The following is a 24,024-nucleotide window of genomic DNA, read 5'->3' as shown; positions in this document are numbered from 1 at the left end:
ATAATGACTTAATTCTGCATGTATATGGCATTCAAGTAGTTTGGATGCAAATGGGAGAAGTGACACTGGGCGGTAGTTGGCAAGTGTGGTAGGATCTAGAGAAGGTTTTTTAAGTAGTGGTGTCACAACAGCTTTTTTTAGTGGGGACGGAAAGATGCCAGTAGAGAGGGACAGGTTAAATAGCGTTGTTAGTGCAGGCAAGAGAGATGAGGATAGCTGCGGAATGAAATGGGAGGGAATAGGATCCAAAGAACTGGTGGTTAGATTAGCTTTGGCAATTATAGAGGAAAGAGAGTGTTCAGAGAGTGGAGAGAAGGCAGTTAGAGAGCAGTCAATGAGAGGTGTGGAGGTGGGATTTGAGGGCTGCATGGAGAATTCACTTTTGATTTTGTCAATTTTATCAGTGAAGTATGTTGCAAATTCTTCAGCTGATAAGCAAGATGAAGAAGGAGGAGGGGGATGGAGAATGGAATTGAAGGTGCTGAACAAGCGTTTTGGATTGGATTACCGCAACCGCATACTTAATGTAAGTAAAGATTATCTTCTCATTAAGCATTAGCTTAACCCAGTAAGACTAATTATGCGCATGCCTTAACTGTTCAAATGACAGGTTAAAGCAGCATTGTGGCTACGAAAACACGGCCCAATGCACATGGGGCTTCCTAGCAGAATTTGTCTACTGTTCTTTCCCCTCCACCCCCCTCCAAGTACTTAGTTTCCAGGAACACCAGCAATAACGGATACCTGAGCACACAGCGTGGAGTAGAAATACAGTATAATCTCTGTATAGTAAACTCTAATATAGTAAAAATTCAGGTAAAGTAAACCAAAGGTACTATTCCGTTAGCCGGGCGCAACCTCTAGGTGGCGTTAATTACTATTCCCCCTCCAGGCCGCCATGGATAGTAGGGAAAGATGTAACTCTGCTGGAGTTTTATCGCCACCTAGTGGCAACCACCTAGTGGCCCAAGTAACGGAAAAGAACCAAACCAAATATCCAGGTCCTGGCCAAGCCCCATTATAAGTATATGGGACTAACGCCTGGTATAGTAAACCCTGATATATTTAAACTTCTGTTATAGTAAGCCTGTTTTTTTGGCCCCTAAGGCATTCTGTATCCACAGGGGAGTAGTAATAGGGGTTGCAGAGGCTGCAACTGCATCGGGGGCCCTTGGCCCAGAGGGGCCCTGAAGGGCCCTCCCTCAACAGTTGTATTAGCTTTTTATTGGTCCTGTGCTCATAATAATCACTTCTATAGATACTTTGAATATTGGTAATCATTAACAAACTGCTCCCCATCCCCTTGCACCTCTGACACTGTAGTTGCCATTGGCAGGTTTTGTTGCACCGTATAAATTGTTATGTATAGAGTGCTTGGGGGGCCCCAATGTAAAACTTGCATCGGGGCCCACAGCTCCTTAGCTACGCCACTATGTATCCAGCTATAGTGGAAAGTGGGCAGTGGATGCTTCGTATGTCAGTTGAAGGCCCATAAGCTGTGGGTGGGCTGGCAGCCACTTGTAAATCAAAAGTCACCTTGGAGTTCAGTCCAGCCACCTAGATTAGGCAGCACTTGCCGGTGCTAATTTCCTGCAGGTCCACCACTCCTGCTATCTAGATACTCCAACACAGTAGAAAAAGTCACTCCACAGGCTTCAAACTTTCATTTGTAGTTTATTCGAGCATGGACACATACATGTTACGGGTCACCTGACCCTCCCTCAAGTGTACCATCTCACACAGCTCCATCCCATATATAGGACTGCCCCAACAGGAAGTCCCACCCAAGTGCATGACCTTACATCATTAGCATACAACAATAGACCATATATACAATTCCTATACAGGGAACTACTATACCGTCTACCCTGCAATATACAGTGGAGGGGTCATCAATATTTCCCGTAGCATATGTAATCCCACCAGTTATTCTTTCCTGTAAAAATCACAGAAAGCACTTATAACTTACATATTCATTCAGGCCCCTGGCCCAGAGTCCACCTGGAAACGTTTGGTCCCAGAGCCTTCTGTCATGCTGCCCCTACGTTTTGGAACTCCTTACCTCAACAGATCAGGACAGCTCCATCCCTGGACGTGTTTAAATCCAGACTGAAAACCCACCTGTTCAGTTTGGCATTTGCAGAAATATAACTTTTGTTGTGTGAATACTTCATCCTACTAATTACTGAATCTGAGAGAGCCTAAGCGCTTTGAGTCCTATGGGAGAAAAGCGCTATAGAAATGTTATTGTATTGTATTGTATTAACACAATCTAATTTTCTTATCCACTCCACTTCTTTGCGGAGCATTACCTTTTCTCTATCTCCCCCTCTTCTCAGAGGAGGGACAGAATCTAACACCACCCATCTCAACTAAAATGCAGTATGTCAGGCCTGAACAAAATGTCGACCCACAGGGACATTCTGTTTCTCAACACCTTTTTCAAGGTTTTTTCGAACCTCTGCAATACTGCGTTTATGCTCTTGGATGCGGACCTTCACGTTTCGGGTTGTCTCACCCACATAAACGAGTCCGCAAGGGCACTTTAATGCATAAACCACATGGGTTGTGTTGCAATTAAAGTTACCCTTGACCGTAATTCTCTGACCCGTATGGGGGTGAGACAGATATTTACCACGTATAATGGCAGAACAACAATTGCACGAACAGCATGGGTGGGTACCCCTCCGACCCGCCAACTCAGGTGTCTTATCCACAACACGTTTACACACCTGATTAGCAATTGTTCTGCCTCTCCTATATGCAAACAAGGCATAATCTTTGAACAACGTTCCACATTCAGCATCTTTTTGCAAGATCGGCCAATACCTGCATACAATCCCTCTAATCTTCCTGGACAAATGTCCATAATGGAGAACAAAAGGGATTCTGCTCCTGTCATTTGACTTTCTACCCCTTGGTCTCAACAATGATTCTCGCTCAATTGTAGCCACTTCCTCACTTACTTTAACCAGATTAGCTCTTTCAAAACCTTTCTCCTCAAAATTGTTAATCAATCTGGCAGCAGCTTCCCGATATTCAGAATCAGTGTACGAGATGCGACGTGCCCTCAGAAATTGACCTTTAGGAATACTTTTTTCAAACGGTCATCATGGAAACTATCCATCCTCAAGAGGTTGTTCCTCTCCCTCGGTTTCCTAAAAGTTTAGTACAAAATTTCCCGTCGCTTTTTGAAATGGTCACATTTAAATAATCAATGCTCATTCTGGAGCATTCAGCAGTAAACTTTATGGTTGGGTGCATACAGTTTGCATCCTCCGCCATAGTTCTGAAAGAACTCTCTGTCCCGCGCCATAAAATAAGTATGTCGTCCACGAATCTAAAATATCCGTACAGCTGCTGCCCATTTTGTGGATTTTGGATGAACATGCAATTCTCTAGGTCAGTTAAAAATGAATTTGCATAAGAGGGGGCCACTGGGGACCCCATGCTCGTCCCTTGAGTTTGTACAAAGTATTTTTCCCCAAACTAGAAATAGTTCTGCCTGAACACCAATTCGAGACAATCACTTAAAGGGACACTTAAGTCAAACAAAAAAAATGAGTTTTACTCACCAAGGGGTTCCAATAGCCCCCTGCAGCTGTCCGGTGCCCTTGCCGTCTCCTTCCGATCCTCCTGGCCCCGCCGGCAGCCACTTCCTGTTTCGGTGACAGGAGCTGACAGGCTGGGGACGCGAGTGATTCTTCGCGTTCCCAGACACATTAGCACCCTCTATGCTGCTATATGGTATATGATATATGCTATAGCAGCATAGATGGCGCTATTGTGGCCAGGAACGCGAAGAATCACTCGCGTCCCCAGCCTGTCAGCTCCTGTCACCGAAACAGGAAGTGGCTGCCGATGGGGCCAGGAGGATCGGAGGGAGATGGCGAGGGCACCGGCCAGCTGCAGGGGGCTATTGGAAGCGCCAGTTGAGTAAAACTCATTTTTTTTGTTTGACTTAAGTGTCCCTTTAAGAAATAAATCTTGTTGTGATGCATGTTGGTTTCCAGCAGCTTATTTTCAATACACACCATCCCCTCAACATGTAAATAAGCTCTGAACGTCCAAGGTGCAGAGCAACAAATCATCAGGTACGTCCTCAAATGCATTCAATCTGTTTAGCAGATCGGTTGTATCTTTCAAGCATGTCGGAAACTTTTCAGCCAAAGGCTGAAGAAAAGAATCAATATATTTGGACAATGGTTACAGTACAGAGTTAATACTGGAGACAAGAGTCCCTACAATGCTAGAAAATTTGCCACTGCTGAGCCATCGCCCTTTGAAAAATTGTGAGATTTTGGAAAGTGATATAGGAGGCCCAATGAAAGCCTATGAAGGAATTTATCATTTTTGCACCGTAACTCTGGTTTGCAGAGATTTAGGGAACTGAACATTGGAGTGCAAGTACAACAATATGCCTTCTACCTGCACGAGACATGTCGTGAGATTCAGACTTTGCTAATGGCCATGGCTGCGATTTATGTTCGTCAGAATCGCCACCATTAACATTGCCAAAATAAATAGGTTTTTGTGACCCTAGGCTATGACCTTTTTGGCCTAGGGGCCCGAAACTCACCAGTCATGATCCCCCTAAGAGTCCCTACAATGCTAAAAAATTTGACACGGCTGAAGAAAAGAATCAATATATTTGGTCAATGGTTACAGTACAGAGTTAATACTGGAGACAAGAGTCCCTACAATGCTAGAAAATTTGCCACTGCTGACCTATCGCCCTTTGAAAAAATGTGAGATGTTGGAAAGTGATATATGAGGCCCAAGGAAAGCCTATGGGGGAATTTAGCATTTTTGCACCCCCGTAACTCTGGTTTGCAGAGATGTAGGGACCCCATCTTTGGAATCCAAGTCTAACAATATGTCTTCTACCTGCATGAGACATGTTGTGAGATTCAGACTTTGCTAATGGCCATGGCTGCGATGTATGTATGTCAGAATCTCCACCATTAACATTGCCAAAATGAACAGGTTTTTGTGACCCTAGGCTATGACCTCTTTGGCCTAGGGGCCCGAAACTCACCTGTCATGATCCCCTAAGAGTCCCTACAATGCTAGAAAATTTGCCACTGCTGAGCCATCGTCCTTTGAAATAATTTGGGATTTTTGAAAGTGAAATAGGGAGCCCAATAAAAGCCAATGGCAGAATTCAGCACTTTTGCACCCCTATAACTCTGGTTGGTTATTATCATCACCCGCTGACTTTAGCAGTTAATAGTAAAGGCCCCTTACATCCTAGCAACATCAAATTTGCAGGATATGTTAAAAAGATAGCAGGAAACAATATTTAAAGGACTTCCGAGGCCACAAATGTGAAAAAAGTGAAATACCTTTTCATAATCCAGATCCATGGAGGACGCCATCCGCGCCCTCTCGTTCATTCCCCCATGGCTCCTGCAGTAATACCGGCCCCGGTCGCGACCCCTCCGAACGGGTCGGGTTCTCATTCCCCCCTCAATATGGCCGCCACAGATTGCCGTGGCTGTGCAGTCCGCATAGACGCGATTGTGGCTGCGCAGCTCTAGGCCCTCCTCCCGATGCGTCCGATGTATGCACGCATATTGATGACGCGGCGGGAGGAGGCCCTAGAGCTGCACAGCCGCAATCGCGTCTATGCGGACTGCGCAGCCGCGGCAATCTGTGGCGGCCATATTGAGGGGGGAATGAGAACCCAACCCGTTCGGAGGGTCGGGTCCCGACCGGAGCCGGTATTACTGCGGGAGCCATGGCGGAATGAACGGGAGGGCGCGGATGGCGTCCTCCATGGATCTGGATTATGAAAAGGTATTTAACTTTTTCACATTTGTGGCCTTGGAAGTCCTTTAAAAAAAATATAATACAAATAATAATAAATTATTTTTATGTGCTGAGTGTGGGAAATCTGAAAAAAAAATGGCGTGGGGTCCCCCCTCCCAAGCCTCTGTAACCCCTTGTCCCTCATGCAGGCTGGGATAGCCAGAATGCGGAGCCCTGGGCCGACTGGGGATTAGCACCCTGAGCTATACCAGCCTGCATGGTCCATGGTATGGGGGGGCTCCCCCCTCCTGAGCCTCTGGAACCTCTTGTCCCCCATGCAGGCTGGGATAGCCAAAATGTGGAGCCCCGGACGACTGGGGCTTCGCACCCTGAGCTATACCAGCCCGCATTGTCCATGGTATGGGGGGGGTGAGGGGTGGCCAAGCCTTCCCCTCCCCCCGGAGCCCTTGCCCAATCCATGGACAAGGGGCTCTTCCCCACCTCCAGAAGGAGGTGAGGGCAACGACTCCCTGGGGGGGGGGTTCATGATGGCATCTGGGAGTCCCCTTTAAGAAGGGGACCCCAGATGCCCACCCCCCTCCCAGGAGAAATGAGTATAGGGGTACAAAGTACCCCTTACCCGTTTCCACAAAGGGTTAAATGAAATAAAAACACAACCACGAGAAAAGTATTTTATTATTCTAAATTAAACATAAATACTTACCTGTACCTTTAAAAAAAAATTCCCGCGACAATATCCATCGTAAACGATCCAACGAATAATGTATCCTCTTATGTTGTGATCTTCAATTAAGTTGATTGAAGATCTCCGACGCCCCCACATAGCATAGAATGCGTCCTTTTGGACGCATAGCTGCCGGCTCCTGCTGTCTCTCCCCACCTCCTCACCTGTCACTCTCACCTAGCCTGGCACCCATGAGTGCACCGGGTGCCAGGCTAGGTGAGGGTGACAGGTGCAGGCAGGTGGGGAAAGACAGCAGCGGAGCCGGCAGCTTCACGTCCTGCTCAGGACGCATTCTCTGCTATACTAACAGTTCATGAATCATCCGGTTCTTTTTAATGAATCTGTTCTTTTTTAACGAATCAACTCTTTTTTTCTTTGAAACTTTAAAATTGATTTTCTCAAAAAGTACAAGGTCTTTTTTTAAAAAAAAAATGTTTCCTCTTGTTCCCACTATTCCACTTAACATTCCCAGCAATTTTGGTGTTTCTAGCTTTTAAAGGGGCTTTACTATTAACCGCTAAAGTCGGCGGGGGTTTATTTGCCCACGGTCAGAAGGAGAATTTACATTGAAACTTTAAAATTTGATTTTCTCAAAAACTATAAGGTCTTTTTGGAATTTTTTTTCCCCCTCTTGTAGTCAGTGAAAAAACTCAGGTGTTAGACCCCTTGAAACATCTTTTCCATCACTATTGTGGCCAGCATAAACGTTTCTAGATTTCAAAGTTCGCATCTTCATTGAAGTCTATTGCGGTTCACGAAAGTTTGCGCGAACCGAACCTTTTGCGGACGTTCGCGAACCTAAAATCGGAGGTTCGGGCCATCTCTAGTGTCAGCTTGTTAATTTTTACAGAGCCACAATATTCCAACATGCATAGAGACTGTTTCGGATTGGTTGATGATTTTTGTGGCTCTGTATATTTACCAAGCTGACACATCATTGCATTCCAGCGGATCTGGAGGTGTGGCTAGCTTACAGGGACAACAATGGGTGATTTGCATATTCAGCAGTGATGCATCATGGGAGACATCTCAGAGCTCGCTCCAACCTGAATAATTGCAAAAACTTTGTTGTAAGAAGGCAAACTTTTGTTTTCTGGGTGATGTGACCTCTTCATACACAAGACCAAGGGCATAGCAACAACCATAGCAGACATAGCAGCTACTATGGGGCCCTGGAGCAGAGGAGGCCAGGTGATACTTGATGTATTCACCATTAACTTTCTTGTGTGCCTCTACCCTATAGTTTTGTCTAAGTGCTCATGGACTATATGCAGTATAGATCACATGAGAGTGTAAATTGCAACTTAACTCATATCCATACAGAGGCGTAGCTATGGGTGGGCAAGGGGGGACATATGCCCCGGGCGCAGCACTGTGAGGGTGCTCAGCACAGCCGCTGCACCCCCACATGCATGAGATGCGGCTTGCTGACTGCCCGAAGTGCCCCGACTTCTCTCCCTCCCTCTGCAGTGGAGTGCAGAAACGTTACAGCAGCAGAAAAAGCGGGCACATCTGTCTATATAAACAGGAGGAGGGGAGCATATCTGGCTATCTAAATGGGGGAAGGGAGGCACATCTGTCTATGGGGGAAGGGGACACACGTGGCTATCTAAACAGCATTCGTCCATCTGTCTCCACCCATGACTACGCCCACATTCTGACACGTGTCCATGGCCATTTTGTCCGGGTGGGGCTCAAAAATTGTCTTTGTCCCTGGGCGCTGAAGACCATAGCTACACCTCTGTTTCCATAGTGTAGTGGCAAGTGGCATTGCTCAAGAATGCTTATATCTTATGGCCCCATGGAAGTTTTGCTATGGGGCCCCGTAATCTCTAGCTATGCCACTGAACAAGGCCCTCTAAGCCCTTAATGTCTAACAGAGAGGCAGACGCCAGACAAAGGGTAAATCTCAATTTTATTCAGACCACCAGGGTTTGTACAGAAAAGCTCCAGGCTGTGTGGTCATTGTGAACTATCGTTCTCGCTGAGGAAGTCATTACAGGCCACGGTCAGGGAGGCCACCAGGATGACAAACTCCTGGAAGTCCACTTGCCCATCTCCATTATCATCCAGTTCCTTCATGATCTTGTCCACGGAAGTGGCATCTTTCTGCGTCTGCAAGAGGAAGATGGAGCATTAGAGGGAGGCATGTTCTGTCTATGAACGCAGTATAACTGTTCTATGGGAAGACAACTGTAGGAGCACAAAACGGAACATGTATTTTTCACATGTAGGAGAAAAATCTTTGGATTCTCCAGAGGCTTGTCCTCTTCCGCAAAGCCTCCAGAGCTGAGATCCCCGAAGATCGTGGGCTTCAGCTGAAAAAGCCACTCCTGATCAGGTCTGTGCTTCTGCAGATGGCTTGTTGGCAGTCTTTCGGGGGACAGAGCACTGGAACAGCACCATGGAGGAGGACGGGGAAAGCCTCTGAAGGACCCAGAGGCTTCCCTCTCCCGAGGTGAGTGCCTATTTGGGAAACTTTTTTCTGTACACAGGTACCCTTTAAGGTGGCCATACACTGGTCGATTTGCCATCAGATTCGACCAACAGATAGATCCCTCTCTGATCGAATCTGATCAGAGAGGGATCGTATGGCTCCTTTACTGCAGATTGTGAATCGATTTCAGCCTATAACCGATCACAATCTGTGGTGGTGCTGCCGCTGCCTTCCCCCCGTCAGCTATACATTCCCTGATCCAGCCGGCACGTGTTCCTGCTGTCACCGATGTCTTATTCTCCGCTGGGTTCCGCATACCGGTCTGGCTGCCTTCACTTCTTTCTGTCCGGGGAAGTTTAAACAGTAGAGGGCACTCTACTATTTAAACTTCCTGGCGGGACAGGAAGTGAAGGTAGCCGGACCGGAACACAGAACCCAGCGGAGCCGGAGAATAAGACATCGGTGACAGCGGGGATACGCAGGTAATGTATTGCCGCTAGCGTCGGTCGTCGGGCATTCGACCGCCGTTATCGACGCGAATGAGAAAAATCTTCCACACGGACGCATCAACGGGAATTGACGGGAACGATTGATTTCGGATGGAAATCGATCGTTCTGTCAGCGTTTGTGCAACGATTTCACAGCAGATTCAATCACAGTGATATAATCTGCTGTATATCGGGGGGACAATCGTTATGTGTATGGGCCCCTTTAAAGTAAATGTGATGCAATTTTAAAAAAAAAAGTTATATACTCACCCATGGAGAGAGAAGTCTCTGGATCCTATAGAGCCTTTCCTTCCTCTCACAGTCTCCTCATTCCAGTGCTGTCACCCCTGGTGCAGGTGTTTGACCATCAGGTGGAATACGCCTTCGGGGACCTTTGGAAGACTCCAAAAGTACTTGTGTCCCCGACTGCTTCTGAAGATGGGCGGCTCCATACTGAGCAGGCGTGAGTGCGCACTCGCACATGCCCATTACGGAGCTGCCCATTTTCGTAAGTACTCGGGGTTACGAGTGCTTCTAAGCCTTCCCGAGGGCTCCCGGAGGCAGAACGTCTGAACCAGAGACATCGCTGGAATGAAGACACCATGAGAGTAGAGATGAGCGTTATGACTTAATTACGATTTCGTGAAATTTCACGTAATTAGTGTAATTACCATTATGGCCGTAAGTACATAATCGTAATGAAGAAGTATTTCGCGAAATTCCGCGTAAGTGTAATTTTCGCGTAATTTTCGCATTACAGTGGGTATCAACGTAATTTCGCGATAGTTCATATTACTGTAAGCGTTAATTTTCGCGTCGTTTTCGCGTTACGGTGGGTATCGCGAAATTACGTTTGCCTTGCATGCAAACGTTTGTAAGCGTAGTTTACACCCTTGAACTGCGCATGCTTCGTTTTTACATTATTTAACGCGAAAAAGCGTTTATATGCGAAAATTTGTTGGCGTTCGTCTGACTACCGCTGATTCGCTTCTGATTGGCTAATGCGAACAAGTAATTTTTTATAGCTAACAAGTAATTACGAAATTCGCGAAATTACAAAGAAATGCGAAATTACGGGATGGTTTAACGCGAAATTACGTTATGAACGAAACGCGAAATTACGCGTTGAAAATTACACTTACGATATTTTCAATTACGATTTTAATGGCAATTACGCTACCATAATTTCGCATCGTAATAGCAAATTTCGCATGCGTAATTATAGTAACGCAAAATTTCGGCTCAAACCTACATGAGAGGATCGGGAAGGCTCTATAGAATCCAGAGCCTTCTCTCTCCATTGGTGAATATATGTCTTTTGCTTTACCTACAACTGGCATTTCCATGAACTTATCCTTCCAAATTTGGAATGTGTCTTAAGGTGGCCACACACCATACAATTTTTTAAATTTCTGTTCAATTCAAGAATTGCAATCAATTTTTCTGACTGATTGTAACATTTCAAAAATATGACCAATGTACCACACACCTATGTTCAATTTTCACCCAATTATGATAAAAATGATTGCAAATGCTGGAAAAATTGCTTGGTTGTGTATATTAATAAACTGATCATCTAACACACACCATACAATCTTTAGAAAAACTGAAGAAAAATTTCAGCATTCCAGATCGATAAAAAAAATGGGAAATCCGATTGGATTTTTCAGTAGAATGAAAAAAAAAACCTTTCGATTTTTTGGGGAGATCCAATCATACTTATCGAATTGCCATAAAATCGAATCATTTTATTGTATCGTGTGTGGCCACCTTAAGTTTTTTTTTCTTTTCTTCAAATGCCAATGTACATGAGTTGGAACTTGGAACTGTGGATGTTTTAATCGGTACAGACTTTGAAACGTATAGAAGAGATGTTGCGTCTCACCTCAAGATACTCTCCAAGCTCGTTCTGCAGCAAGGCCTTCAGCTCCCGCTTGCTTAGCTTGTCCTTATCTCCTTCCCGCTCTGAATATTTGTGGAAGACACCTATGAGAATCTCTATGGCTTCTTCCAGTCGGGACATCTCTGGACGGTTGGATCAGTGGACAGATTGGAACTATTGGATGAATCCAACTCTCCTGCTCAGTTATCTGAAATGTGAGAGACGGAGGAAATTTATGTAACTGAAGATGATGAAAGATCTCCACAATGGCCTCAATTCATAAACAGCAGTGCGATAAAAAAAATCTTGTCGGGAAAATACCGCACTCGGTATTTTCCCAGTCTGTGTGCTAATTCATAAAGATTTCCCCAGCTGCCCTTGGAGGTCGGTAAATTACCGCAGCCCATTGAGCGGTAGAGTAGAGCAGTGTCTCGATTCTCTCTTTGCCCTGCAGAAATGAATCACACAGACGGCTCTCTCTGGCTCTCTCCACTGATGACTCAGACAGTTGAGTCACACAGTCTTTCCCTGCCTGCAGAAATGACTCACACAGCCGGCTCTCTCCACTGATGAATCAAACAGACTTCGGCTCTCTGCACTTTGCATTCATCAGAGCTGTCAGAGCTCTCGGTAACTTGTTAAGACCTCACCAGAGGTGTCGGTAACTGCCGCCAGGCTTACCACTTGTTGCAGGCTTTATGAATTGACATTTGCTGACAATTTACTGACATGTGTTGTCGGTAACTGCAGCCAAGTCAGTAATTTATCTCCCTGGTCGGTAATGTCAGCTTTTCATGCGGTAACAGCCTTTATGAATTGACACATTGCTAAGTGGTCGGTAAAATCTGCTGTTTTCAGCATTACCGCATGAGGTAATGCTTTATGAATCAAGGCCAATGTGGCAAACTAGTCACACTGATGAGTATGTACCGGGTCCATGGCAAGATCTGCTAGCACCCAAAGCAAAGACAGATACATCCACCCAACACCAAGTTATTGTTATCTGATATTGTAATCTTAAAGGGCCCATACACTGGTTGATTTCAGCCATCGAATGATCGATCAGAAATCGATTCTTTCAAATCAGCAAATCTATCAATTTGTGATCGATTTGATCTATCTGACAGAATGGAAAATCTAGGTCGATCTGCTGCTGGCAACAGATCGATGACCCATAGAATTGCATTGGATCTAATGGTGCAATAATGCATTTAGATTGATTTTCAATAGATTTCCAATACATTTCATACTGAAATCTATTGGAAATCTGTACCTAGCGTGTGGCACACATCAGATAGATTTCTGTCAGATTCGACTTGACAGGCACCTGACAGAAATCTATCTGATGGTTGAATCTGCTGCAAATCTATAAGTGTATGGCCACCTTAAGTGTATGGCCATTTTATCGGAGGTGTGCAATATGTCATGAGCCACAATTTAGCTTTCTCCTGATTACCAGGGCTGTGGAGTCAGAACAAAAATCATCCGACTCCAACTCCTCAGTTTATGAAACCACAGACTTCAGGGTGGAGAGTGCGGGGGGCAGCGAATGCAGTGTCACAAGGACAATTCCATGCTGAAATTGATTGTGAATCATCGTGCAAAGTATGGGCAGGCAACAGATCTCTTTCCGATCAAATTTGATCAGAAAGAGATCTGTCTCTTGGTCGATCTGCCCAGACATCGTCTGATGAATGGCCACCTTAAAGTGGATCCAAGATGAACTTTTACACATTGCATAATTGTGTTCCTTTCCTATTGTTTATAGGGCATTCCTCAAGCCAAATACTTTTTTGTTTTTGTTTTAATACTCTAATTCCCTATAAACTAAACAAGCCACTCCCACAGGTTTTCAGAGACCAAGGCACTTTCAGACAGTAGCAAGGGCTCATGGGAGCTCAGTCTGGGCAGGAGGAGGGGGAGGTATTGCTAACCAGAGATTTCAGAGGGGAGGAGGAGAGTAGAGATGGGAAGTTCGGATCTTTTCAATGATCCGGATGATTTGAATCGGATCATTGAAAAGATCCGGATCTTTGATCCGAATCTCGGATCATTTTACTACCGAAGCATTCGGGGGTGAAATGAATAGCAGGACAGGTCTTTCCCTGCTGTGGACAGGAGAAGGGGAGGTGGGTAGACACACAGAGAAGGGGAGAAGATGGACAGAGGGCAGGGAGTGGACAGAGAAGGGAGGAGGGACGAGCAGAGAGCAGAAATGTTTGCTTGCACACAATACCCACATGCTGCAATCATATGCTTTACATGTATTTCACCTATATGCTCATCTGTGTACTTTGAAAGCAAACGTCACACAGTGAAAGAAAGCATTCCCAGAAGTAAAGTGCAGCTGTTTAGAGCAGTGCAGGAGGATCATATTGCGCTGCAATCACAGTGCCTGCAAAGTTACTGAGCTGTGCTGAGCTGAGCCAAAAGCTTCCAATGTGTTCACTGTGCACAACTACGGAACAGACAGCCTATAATCAGCAGCACGTTATAGCCAGTATGGGTGCTCTACACATATCTGGAAGTGGCACCGATGTCCCCTCTCTCTCATCTACCTGTCCCTGCAAGGCTGGCTCCCATCCAACAGAGCTATCCATCTCAGCTCTGCTTCCAGGACCCCGCTGCCCGCTGAGAGGGGGCGTGTTGCTCCTGGCCCCGCCCCTTTTGCGATCTGAATCACTCATTTTGATGATTCAGATGATTCGACTCACAAAATAGATTCGGATCAAAGATCCGAATCGTTCATGATCCGGACAACACTAGAAAAGAGGGGATTAGGCTGATGGCTCAAGATACAGATAAGCCTGCCTCTGTGTAATGTTTACAAACAACATGGCTGCTGTCATTGTATCACAGGAAGAAATAATCATATTCTATTAAAGCTGTTTGCAATTAGATTTGCTGTGTAAACTATCTACACTTTAGATAAGATATATAGACAAGTTACTTGTTATACTTAGTTTTTCATCTCGGATCCGCTTTAAGTGCAAGGGACAGTTTTGGTGAGCTTTGCATAGTGTGCTATGACTTCCTGTCACCACACCACAGCCAAGTATGATTGCCTTCTTTGACCAACAGCTGTCCAGCACAAGACCTGTGAACTGTTCTCCAGGGTGAAGGTTACAGGGTTAGTCATCAAGTAAGGATTACACAGCATTACTACACGTACAGCATTACTAATCAGTGATTCAGGCATAAAGTATGACAGTAAGAAGGAGACGGCTCAGAACAGCTTCTGGTTGCATTCCCTGGGCTTCAGAAACCTCTTCCCATCACACAATCTAAGCTATCAGATTTTCCTACCATTCCATATGTAATTTCCATATAGCAGGAACAGTGGCTAAATTGAATTATTTGATGGATACAGTTATATATTCCTGCCATAGTCACAAGGATAAGATTTTTTTTTTTCAGCAGAATTATTGGAGCAGTATAACTATAATGTATTCTATGCGCCGGTTTTTCAAACGCAGGGTTAAAGCAAAACAGTATTACACTCTGACGTAACATTCAATAAAAACGTGTTTTCCTGTTTTTGTATTACTCATACAGTTATCAAATTTGCTTTTGTGCACACGTAATATTGTCCATTTACTAGTTACAAGCTCCCAAAATACAGTTTATCTGCTCAGAATTTTCTTGCATAGCTGCTATATTTATATATTAACCCTCTCCCCAACGCCGAATGGCGTCCTCTCGCAAGATTATCAGGAAACGAGCACTCGCTCGAGCGCACGCCCCCTGCTGTAAACAAAGCGGGCCATGCAATCAGCCTGCCAGCCGCGATCGGAGCTGGCAGGCTGAAATAAAAATTAAAAAAGCCGATAAACATTTGTACAGCGCTGCGATCTATATAGGGGACAGCCTTGTCACTTAACTGTCCCTCCCAACGGCTCACAACCTGATCCCATACATAGGGTGATGTCTATGTATGGGTAGTGTAGTGCGTATCACTGTCTAGGGCTAATTTGTGGGGGGGGGGGGGGGAGTGGAGATAATCTTTTATTAATAAAAAAGAAATAAATAAAGATCGCAGCAGCAATCAGAGACCACCAAAAGAAAGCTCTATTAGTGGAAAGAAAAGGAGGTAAAATTCATTTGGGTGGTAAGTTGCATAGCCGAGCACTAAACTATTAAAACTGAGAAGTGCTAAATTGTACAAAATGGCCTGGTCACTAGAGGGGTATAAACCTGTGGTCCTCAAGAGGTTAAAATGTATCTAGTGATCACTTCTCATCTCTCTGCTTCTACTATGCGTGCAGTTCAGTTTCAGCATGGCTGCTAATGTGTACTAATTGTAGCTGACAAAGGAATGTAAACAAAAGATAACGTTATCACATCTTTGGGTGCCACAAGAAGCTTTCCACTAAAGAAGAAAGTACTTTGTTTAACTGAATGCTGTTCTGCTAACTTTTTTTTTTTTTGTGGTAGTAGGTTTTCTGCTGTAAATAATCTTTTAGAGCAAAGAAGGAATGCTGAGTTTCATACTACTTTAACCTCCCTGGCGTTCTATTAAGATCGCCGGGGCGGCTGCGGGAGGGTTTTTTTTAAATAAAAAAAAAAAATATTTCATGCAGCCAACTGAAAGTTGGCTGCATGAAAGCCCACTAGAGGGCGCTCCTGAAGCGTAATTCCGATCGCCTCCGGCGATCAGAATTAACAAGGAAGGCTGCAATGAGCAGCCTTCCTTGTTTTGCTTGCCTTGTCGCCATGGCGATGAGCGGAGTGACGTCATGGACGTCAGCCGATGTCCTGACGTCAGCCGCCTCCGATCCAGCCCTTAGCGCTGGCCGGAACTGATTGATCCGGCTGCGCAGGGCTCGGGCGGCTGGGGGGACCCTCTTTCGCCGCTGCTCGCGGCGGATCGCCGCAGAGCGCCGGCGATCAGGCAGCACACGCGGCTGGCAAAGTGCCGGCTGCGTGTGCTGCTTTTTATTTATAAAAATCGGCCCAGCAGGGCCTGAGCGGCACCCTCCGGCGGTAATGGACGAGCTGAGCTCGTCCATACCGCTCAGGAGGTTAAAGCCCAATCTACACGATACGATGCGGAGACCAGGGGACTCGCGCCGGCCGGAGCAGGTAATGTATTGCCGCTGTATTGCATCGGGCATTCGAAAGCCGATATCGACGCACTCCCGACCCACCAAAGATCGAGCAAAATGTTCCGCACGGACGGCTCGACGGGAATGATTAATTTCGGATAAAATCGATCGTTCTGTCAGCGTTTGCGCAACGATTTCAAATCAGATTCGATCACAGTGATCGAATCTGCTGTATATCGGCGGGAAAATCGTTAGGTGTATGGGCCCCTTTAATCCGACATGTCCGATCGGGATTCAATTCGATTTGCCATTGCAATAGCAAATTGAATTGAATTGAATCAAATCCCGATCGGACATGTCGGATTTAATCGGATTGTAAATAGAATCGTAATCGAATCGCACAAAGAATCTTATCGTGTGGATGGGACTTTAGATCAGCCGTGCCCACAGCTGCTATCAGGATTTTGGAGCTCTCTGACGCAACCTCTTGTTCCTGCATAACTTGACGTAACACACGATAATGCGGGAATAAGAGACGTTCTCTGATTCTGATAACTGTTGTGAGTGTCAATGGCTATGATCCAAGATCTGACAACAGCGTGGGCCCAGCAGAGGAGAACATTACAGTTACACTGTATGCATTGCAGACAGGTGTGGAGCATGACCCTCAAGGACACGTCACATCCTGCTTGGCCCAATGTATAAATGCAGTATTCCCTGAAGGCCTGATTCTGGCGGTGCGGCGGAAGCGACGCTCGCATTGCAGCCGCCAGTTTACAGTGTGACACCGGCCTCAGGCTCCGTATACACACCTAGTTTTAATCTGCAGATCACTGGCCAATTTTACCACTGCCATGTAGTATGAGGGCCCAGCAGATTTTGAATACTTTGAGCACGTATGCTCTCATACTACATGGAAGTGGTCAAATTGACCAGTCACCTGCAGATAAAAATTGGATATGTGTACCGACCTTAAAGGATACCCGAAGTGACATGTGACATGATGAGATAGACATGTGTATGTACAGTGCCTAGCACACAAATAACTATGCTGAGTTCCTTTTTTTCTTTCTCTGCCTGAAAGAGTTAAATATCAGGTATGTAAGTGGCTGACTCAGTCCTGACTCAGACAGGAAGTGACTACAGTGTGACCCTTACTAATTAGAAATTCCCCTTTTTATCTCTTTCTTGATCTCAGAAGCCATTTTCTGCTAGGAAAGTGTTTTATAGATGTAATTTCTTATCAGTGAGGGTCACACTGTAGTCACTTCTTGTCTGAGTCAGGACTGAGTCAGCCACTTACAGGCCTGGTGCACACCAAAAACCGCTAGCAGATCCGCAAAATGCTAGCAGATTTTGAAACGCTTTTTCTTATTTTTCTGTAGCGTTTCTCCTAGCGTTTTGCGGTTTTGTGAAGCGTTTTTGGTGTAGTAGATTTCATGTATTGTTACAGTAAAACTGTTACTGAACAGCTTCTGTAACAAAAACGCCTGAAAAAACGCTCTGAAGTGCCGTTTTTCAGAGCGGTTTGCATTTTTCCTATACTTAACATTGGAGGCAGAAACGCATCCGCAATCCAAAATCTGCAGCAGCCCGGGAGTATGCGTTTCTGCAAAACGCCTCCCGCTCTGGTGTGCACCAGCCCATTGGAATACATTACCCAAGCGTTTCCACATCCCCAAACGGATCGAAAAATGCTGCCGAACCGCTCTGGTGTGCACTAGGCCATGTACCTGATATTTAACTCTTTCAGGCAGAAAAATAAAAAAAGGAACACAGCCTAGTTATTTGTGTGCTCGGCACTGTACATATACATGCCTATCTCATCATGTCACTTGTCACTTCGGGTATCCTTTAAGGTCGAAGAATCAAATGTCTAAAATAGTGATGCTTTCTTCAGTGACACAATAGAAAGTTGACTCACAATTTTGTAATGTCACTCAGGCCCTGATTGCTGCAGCTTGGAGGGTCTCTAGGGTAAATACCTCTGCCCTTCGATGTAAAATTCAGAACATTTATCTCTTAGAAAAAAATCACTTAGGGCCCTTTTCCACTAGCAATCGCTAGTGTTCAAACTGAGCGCTACCGATTGCTGAATCGCAAAATGCAGGAAAGTTCCGGCAATTGCGTTCACGATTTTGCTATGCTGTAGTGTGCATAGCAAAATCGCAGCAAATATCGCTCCGCAGCACAATCCCGTTTGAGCCAAAAACGAATCGCGGTAGTGGAAATAACCTACCGCGATTCCTATGTTATTTAGCAAACCGTAGCGATTTAAAAAATCACTAGCGGTTTGTGATTTTGCGATTCAGCATCGCAAACGCCGCTAGTGGAAAAGGGCCCTTACTGTTTTCAAGTCCTACCCCATAGAGCCACATTAATCCATGCCATGCATTGATGAGGATCAACCAGTCTGAAACAGTCTGTAAGCATGTTGGATTATTGTGGCTCTGTACAATTAACAAGCTGACACATCATTGCATTCCAGCGGTTCTGATGGTGTGGTTATTAGCTTACAGGGACAACAAAGGGATGATTTCCATATGCAGCAGCTCACTCCAACCTGAATAATCACAAATACCCTCTGTTTTAAGAAGCCACATTTTTGGTTTACGTAGCATTTTAGTAAGAAGGCTTCCCTTACACTCCTAGGGGTTCTAGTTCACCATAAGCATTCTGGGCAATCTCTGTTTGTGACGGCGCCAAGGAGTTTTCAACGGAATTTGGGCGCCTTGCTGTAGCTGGAATACCGTTGATACTTTGTTTCAAATGGTGGCAAGAGGGATTCTCAGGGTGCTTTCACACTACAGCCCTTTTTAAGCTTTAGCGGTTTGCCTCCTGTAGGCAGCTTACATTGTATCCTTTCAATTCCTCTGCAGCTATGATATTTGTAGCATTTTGTGGATGCATGTTGTGGTTTTGCATATTTTACACTACGATGTGTTTACTCTTAATTTGTTATGTAGCCTTTTGCTTCATTGTATTTCAAACTGTATAATAGAGTGTAGGACTCTTTATGAAGGTACATCTTCCTGTTCATTATAACAGTTATTAATTATTCCTCTAAGGTCAGTGGCATTGAAATTGGGGATGCAGAGGTTGTGGTTGCACCGGGGCCCCTGGACCAGAGGGGCCCACTAGAGGCCCTCCATCTATCTTATTAGCTTGTAATTGGTAACATGCTGGTAATGAACACCTCTATACGTGCTTTGAATAGTAATTATCCTTAAAGAGGAGCTGTTAGGTATAGGGTCTCAGAGAAAAAAAACACATATATCAGTAGTAAATATTGGCTGTACTTACATTACATATGCATTTCACTGTCCACGCTTGGATTTCACAGAATTTTTATATAGTATTTGCAGAGAATGATGTTTGTCTGTCTCCTATGAAGCCAATTGTGTAGTCATGTCCTCCCTGCTTCCTGATGATTTCACTCACAAAAAAGACAACACTACTGTGCAGTGAATATTAATTAGCCATGTGGCTAGGAACAATAGCGGACTCATGCAGTATACTCTGCCCAGAGATTTTTCAGTGCTGTGAGCTGGACTGCGTTACAAGCTGTTGTAACATGAGTCTGTAACTTCTGACTAGCAGCAGAGGGGAGGACCCAAGGTGGGAAGAAGCAGCCCCAGAATGCTTTGCAGTATGGTATGCGGCCTCTCGGCCTCTTAAGAGCTTGGGTCTAACAGCCTTGCTGTTCAGTACACATCAAAAGTAAGAGGGATTTTTAACTTCAGTATTGCCTTTTTGGCTTCCTTCTAAACTGTTTAACACAGGAGAATAGAGGTTTAAATTAGCTTTTGCAGCCTGACAGTTACTCTTTAACTAGCCATTTCCTTAGGTTGGGTGCACACATAGCAGAAACGCTAGCGTTGCAGGAAAGCTGCGTTTTTGCTGCTAATGAAAGTCTATGGGCCGCAGTAAAAACCGCATATAAAAATGCATATACATTTTTTAAAGCTGCGTTTTCAAAAACGCTGGTTTTGTTGCATAATGTGCCAAAACGCACATAATGAAAGTCAATGGGAACGCAATGGTATGCGTTTTCTATGCATTTTTTTCCCAAATAATTAAATTAAATATTTTTTTTCATTGTATTTTCACTTCCTGTTGTCTTCCAGGTGATTTGCATAAATAAAAATATAAAAACGCATGGAACACAAACCGCAAACGCATTAAAACGCACACAAAACGCAGTAAAAATGCACAAAAATCGCACACAACATTAACATAAAACATGACATAAAACTCAGCCTTTCACGCTATGTCACATGAGATCCCAGCCTCACTCTGATAACTCTCAGACACTGCAGCTGTCCTTGGTAGGTTTTAGGGGTTCATATTAATAGAGTTCTTGGGGCCCCATCAGGAGCTATGGGCCCCGGTGCAAGTTTTGCATTGGGGCCCCCCAAGCATGCTATACATAGCAATTAATACGGTTCTACAAAACCAATAAAGAACAACCACAGTGTCAGAGGTGCAAGGAGGGGATGGGGAACATCTAGTTAATGATCACTACTATTCAAAGCATCTATAGAAGTGATTATTATCAGAACAGGACCAATAAGGAGCTAATAGTGTGGTTGAGGGTGGGCCACAGGGGCCCCTCTGGCCCAAGGGCCCCGATGCTGTCGCTACCTCGGCACCCCCTGTTGCTACGCCACTGGGCCCCATGTAAAACTCCCACTGCAGCCCCAAGCTCCTCAGTTACGCCACTGTGTAAGGCTCTTACTTATGCTCATTCAATAATATTTGAGTTGAAAGGGGAGGAAACCTGACTGGTGATGAAGAGGACAGATGGAGAACTTTGTACAGGAAGATGGATGGATAGATGAGCTGGTGGAGGCTTGAACAGCTGTATGGTCAATGTTGCGCATAGCATTTGCGGCTGGCTATTGACGACTGTGTCAGGGAAAGCCATTGGCTATGAACATAGGCACAAAAATGCTGCGGGAAGATGTGAACTAAGGAATTGTTCACAATAAGGGTGTTTTCACCTTTTTTTAAGCGCCGGCGATTTTCAAAAACACCCTAAAAGCGGTTGTGCAATGATTCCCTATGAGAGAGTTCACATCTGAGCGATTGGATTCCGATCCGCTCACCAAAGCGCTGCCTGTACCACTTTTGGGGCGATTTGCCTCAATGGAAGGTATAGGGAAATCGTGAAATGCTTGAAAAAGCGCTTTGTATAGCGAATTCCCCAGCGCCTTTAAGAATAAATACATTGGGCTTGATTCACAAAAGAGTGCTAACTGATAGCATGGCTGTTTTCGTGCAAATTTTTGTTTTGCGTACGATTGCAAATTTTCGAGTGAAACGATAACGTTTTGCATGCAAACGTGAATTTTTGCACGCAAATGATATCAATTACGTTATCATTTTGTGCGAAAATTCGCAATCGCGTACAACGTGAAATTTCACGCGAAAACGGCCGTGCTATCAGTTAGCACTCTTTTGTGAATCAATCCCAATGTATTTATTCTTTTCCGGGTCAAAGAGTTCCCTTCCTGACTTGCGTAGGGAACTGAAAAAACAAATCGCTCTGCAAAAGCGCTTAGCAAAACGCTGTACAAATATTTGCAATGCGCAGGCAAGTGCCGGGGGGCACTAAAAATAATCGCGCACAAAATTGTGAAACGCTGCCATCAGCGATTTCGATTTTAGATGTGAACAAGGCCTAATGCTGGGAATACACGATTCGATCCGGCGGCTCAATTAGCTGCCGGGTCGACTCCCGCCGCGTCCCCGCCCGTCCACGCCGCCGTCCGGATCGAATCCCACTCGACCCCGCGGGCGCTCCTTATCTTCCGCTCGATTCCCCGCTATTGTCCGCGCGCGGGGATCGAGTGGGGAATCGATCCGGCGGGTCATCGGACCTGTCGGAAATTATCAGTCGAGTCATCAGCGGCTCGATTGATAAGGGCACATCGACCCGTGTATGCCCAGCATAAGTGTGGTGAGGAAACAAAGCATTTGAAGATAATGGACCCAATCTAATTCACTTTCTCCTTAGTTTTCTCCTAGGTGATCTTTTCACATCTTATCAATAAAATGCCCTTTAAGCCACCAGCAAGAAAATACTCAGAATAATTTTGATAGTACTTTTTCACCTTCTTTTTGGTACTTTTTCAATTGTCGGGTACTGAAAAGATCACCTTATTTGTACACAGAAATGGCACCTGTTATGTGAACCTTTAGTTTGGACAACTATGGAAAGACCAGCAGGAGATCAGGGTTTGGTGTTACAGAAGAAACATCATCGAGAAGATGGTGAATGGGTTCATAGACGGGCAGACACATAGATAGTTGATTTCATGGAGTAACACCAAAGGAACATACAGGTAGTCACCGGTTAACGAATGAGATAGGGACGGTAGGTTCATTCTTAACCTGAATCCGTACTTAAGTTGTGCCATCTCTGTCCCCTCCTTTTTTATGCTTCCAGGGTCCCCCTCTGTGTCACCTTTGTTCCCGTGCCTTCAAGTGCCCCCCTTTGCCACCTCTGCCTCCACTATGTCCCTCTGTTAATCTTTGCCTCTATTGAGTGCCTCTGTATCACCTCTGCCTCCACTGTGTCCCTCTGTATCACCTCTGCCTCCACTATGTCCCTCTGTACAACCTTTGCCTCTATTTAGTGCCTCTGTATCACCTCTGCCTCCACTGTGTCCCTCTGTTTCACCTCTGCCTCCACTGTGTCCCTCTGTATCACCTCTGCCTTCACTGTGTCCCTCTGTATCACCTCTGCCTCCACTCTGTCCCTCTGTACCACCTCTGCCTTCACTCTGTCCCTCTGTACCACCACTGCCTCCACTGTGTCTCTCTGTACCACCACTGCCTCCACTGTGTCCCTCTGTACCACAACTGCCTCCACTGTGTCCCTCTGTACCACCACTGCCTCCACTGTGCCCCTCTGTACCACCACTTCCTCCACTGTGTCCCTCTGTATTACCTCTGCCTCCACTGTGTCCCTCTGTATCACCTCTGCCTCCACTGTGTCCCTCTGTACCACCTCTGTCTCCACTGTGCCCGTCTGTACCACCTCTGTCTCCACTGTGTCCCTCTGTATCACCTCTGCCTCCACTGTGTCCCTCTGTATCACCTCTTTCTCCACTGTGCCCCTCTGTACCACCTCTGCCTCCACTGTGTCCCTCTGTATCACCTCTTTCTCCACTGTGTCCCTCTGTATTACCTCTGCCTCCACTGTGTCCCTCTGTATCACCTCTGCCTCCACTGTGTCCCTCTGTATCACCTCTGCCTCCACTGTGCCCCTCTGTACCACCTCTGTCTCCACTGTGTCCCTCTGTATCACCTCTGCCTCCACTGTGTCCCTCTGTATCACCTCTGCCTCCACTGTGTCCCTCTGTATCACCTCTGCCTCCACTGTGTCCCTCTGTATCACCTCTTTCTCCACTGTGCCTCTCTGTACCACCTCTGTCTCCACTGTGTCCCTCTGTACCACCTCTGCCTCCACTGTGTCCCTCTGTATCACCTCTGCCTCCACTGTGTCCCTCTGTACCACCTCTGCCTCCACTGTGTCCCTTTGTGCCTCCTTCTGTCCTAGTGATAGTCATAATGTGCTAATTTCACAGAACTCAGAACTCGCTATAGAATATATTGTATCACAGCAAAATGTAATTTTACAGAGTTTAAGAAATATTTCTTTATTTTTT

The 24,024-nt window shown here is 45.5% G+C and overlaps 2 protein-coding genes across 3 annotated transcripts in view; one reads left to right on the top strand and one right to left on the bottom strand.

The window, feature by feature from the left end:
- The first annotated feature begins 419 nt into the window (after positions 1-419).
- The window catches only part of S100A13 (S100 calcium binding protein A13), a 67,653-nt gene continuing 44,048 nt past the window's right edge, over positions 420-24,024 (top strand). The window contains exon 1 of the mRNA XM_068251460.1: positions 420-526. Within this exon, the coding sequence (XP_068107561.1) occupies positions 467-526 (60 nt within the window). The 5' untranslated portion in view covers positions 420-466. The remainder of the gene's footprint in view (positions 527-24,024) is intronic.
- S100A1 (S100 calcium binding protein A1) overlaps positions 8,421-24,024 on the bottom strand; it is a 59,640-nt gene continuing 44,036 nt past the window's right edge. For both annotated transcript variants that reach the window (XM_068251462.1, XM_068251463.1), the window contains exons 2-3: positions 11,307-11,511; positions 8,421-8,611 (exon numbers count right to left, since the gene is read on the bottom strand). In XM_068251462.1, the coding sequence (XP_068107563.1) occupies positions 8,459-8,611; positions 11,307-11,444 (291 nt within the window). In that variant the 5' untranslated portion in view covers positions 11,445-11,511 and the 3' untranslated portion in view covers positions 8,421-8,458. The remainder of the gene's footprint in view (positions 8,612-11,306; positions 11,512-24,024) is intronic.

Source organism: Hyperolius riggenbachi, chromosome 9, assembly GCF_040937935.1.
Source record: "Hyperolius riggenbachi isolate aHypRig1 chromosome 9, aHypRig1.pri, whole genome shotgun sequence".
NCBI classification, from domain to species: Eukaryota; Metazoa; Chordata; class Amphibia; order Anura; family Hyperoliidae; genus Hyperolius; species Hyperolius riggenbachi.
Note: the sequence above shows the minus strand (reverse complement) of the source record. Positions and strands in the feature narration are given on the sequence as shown.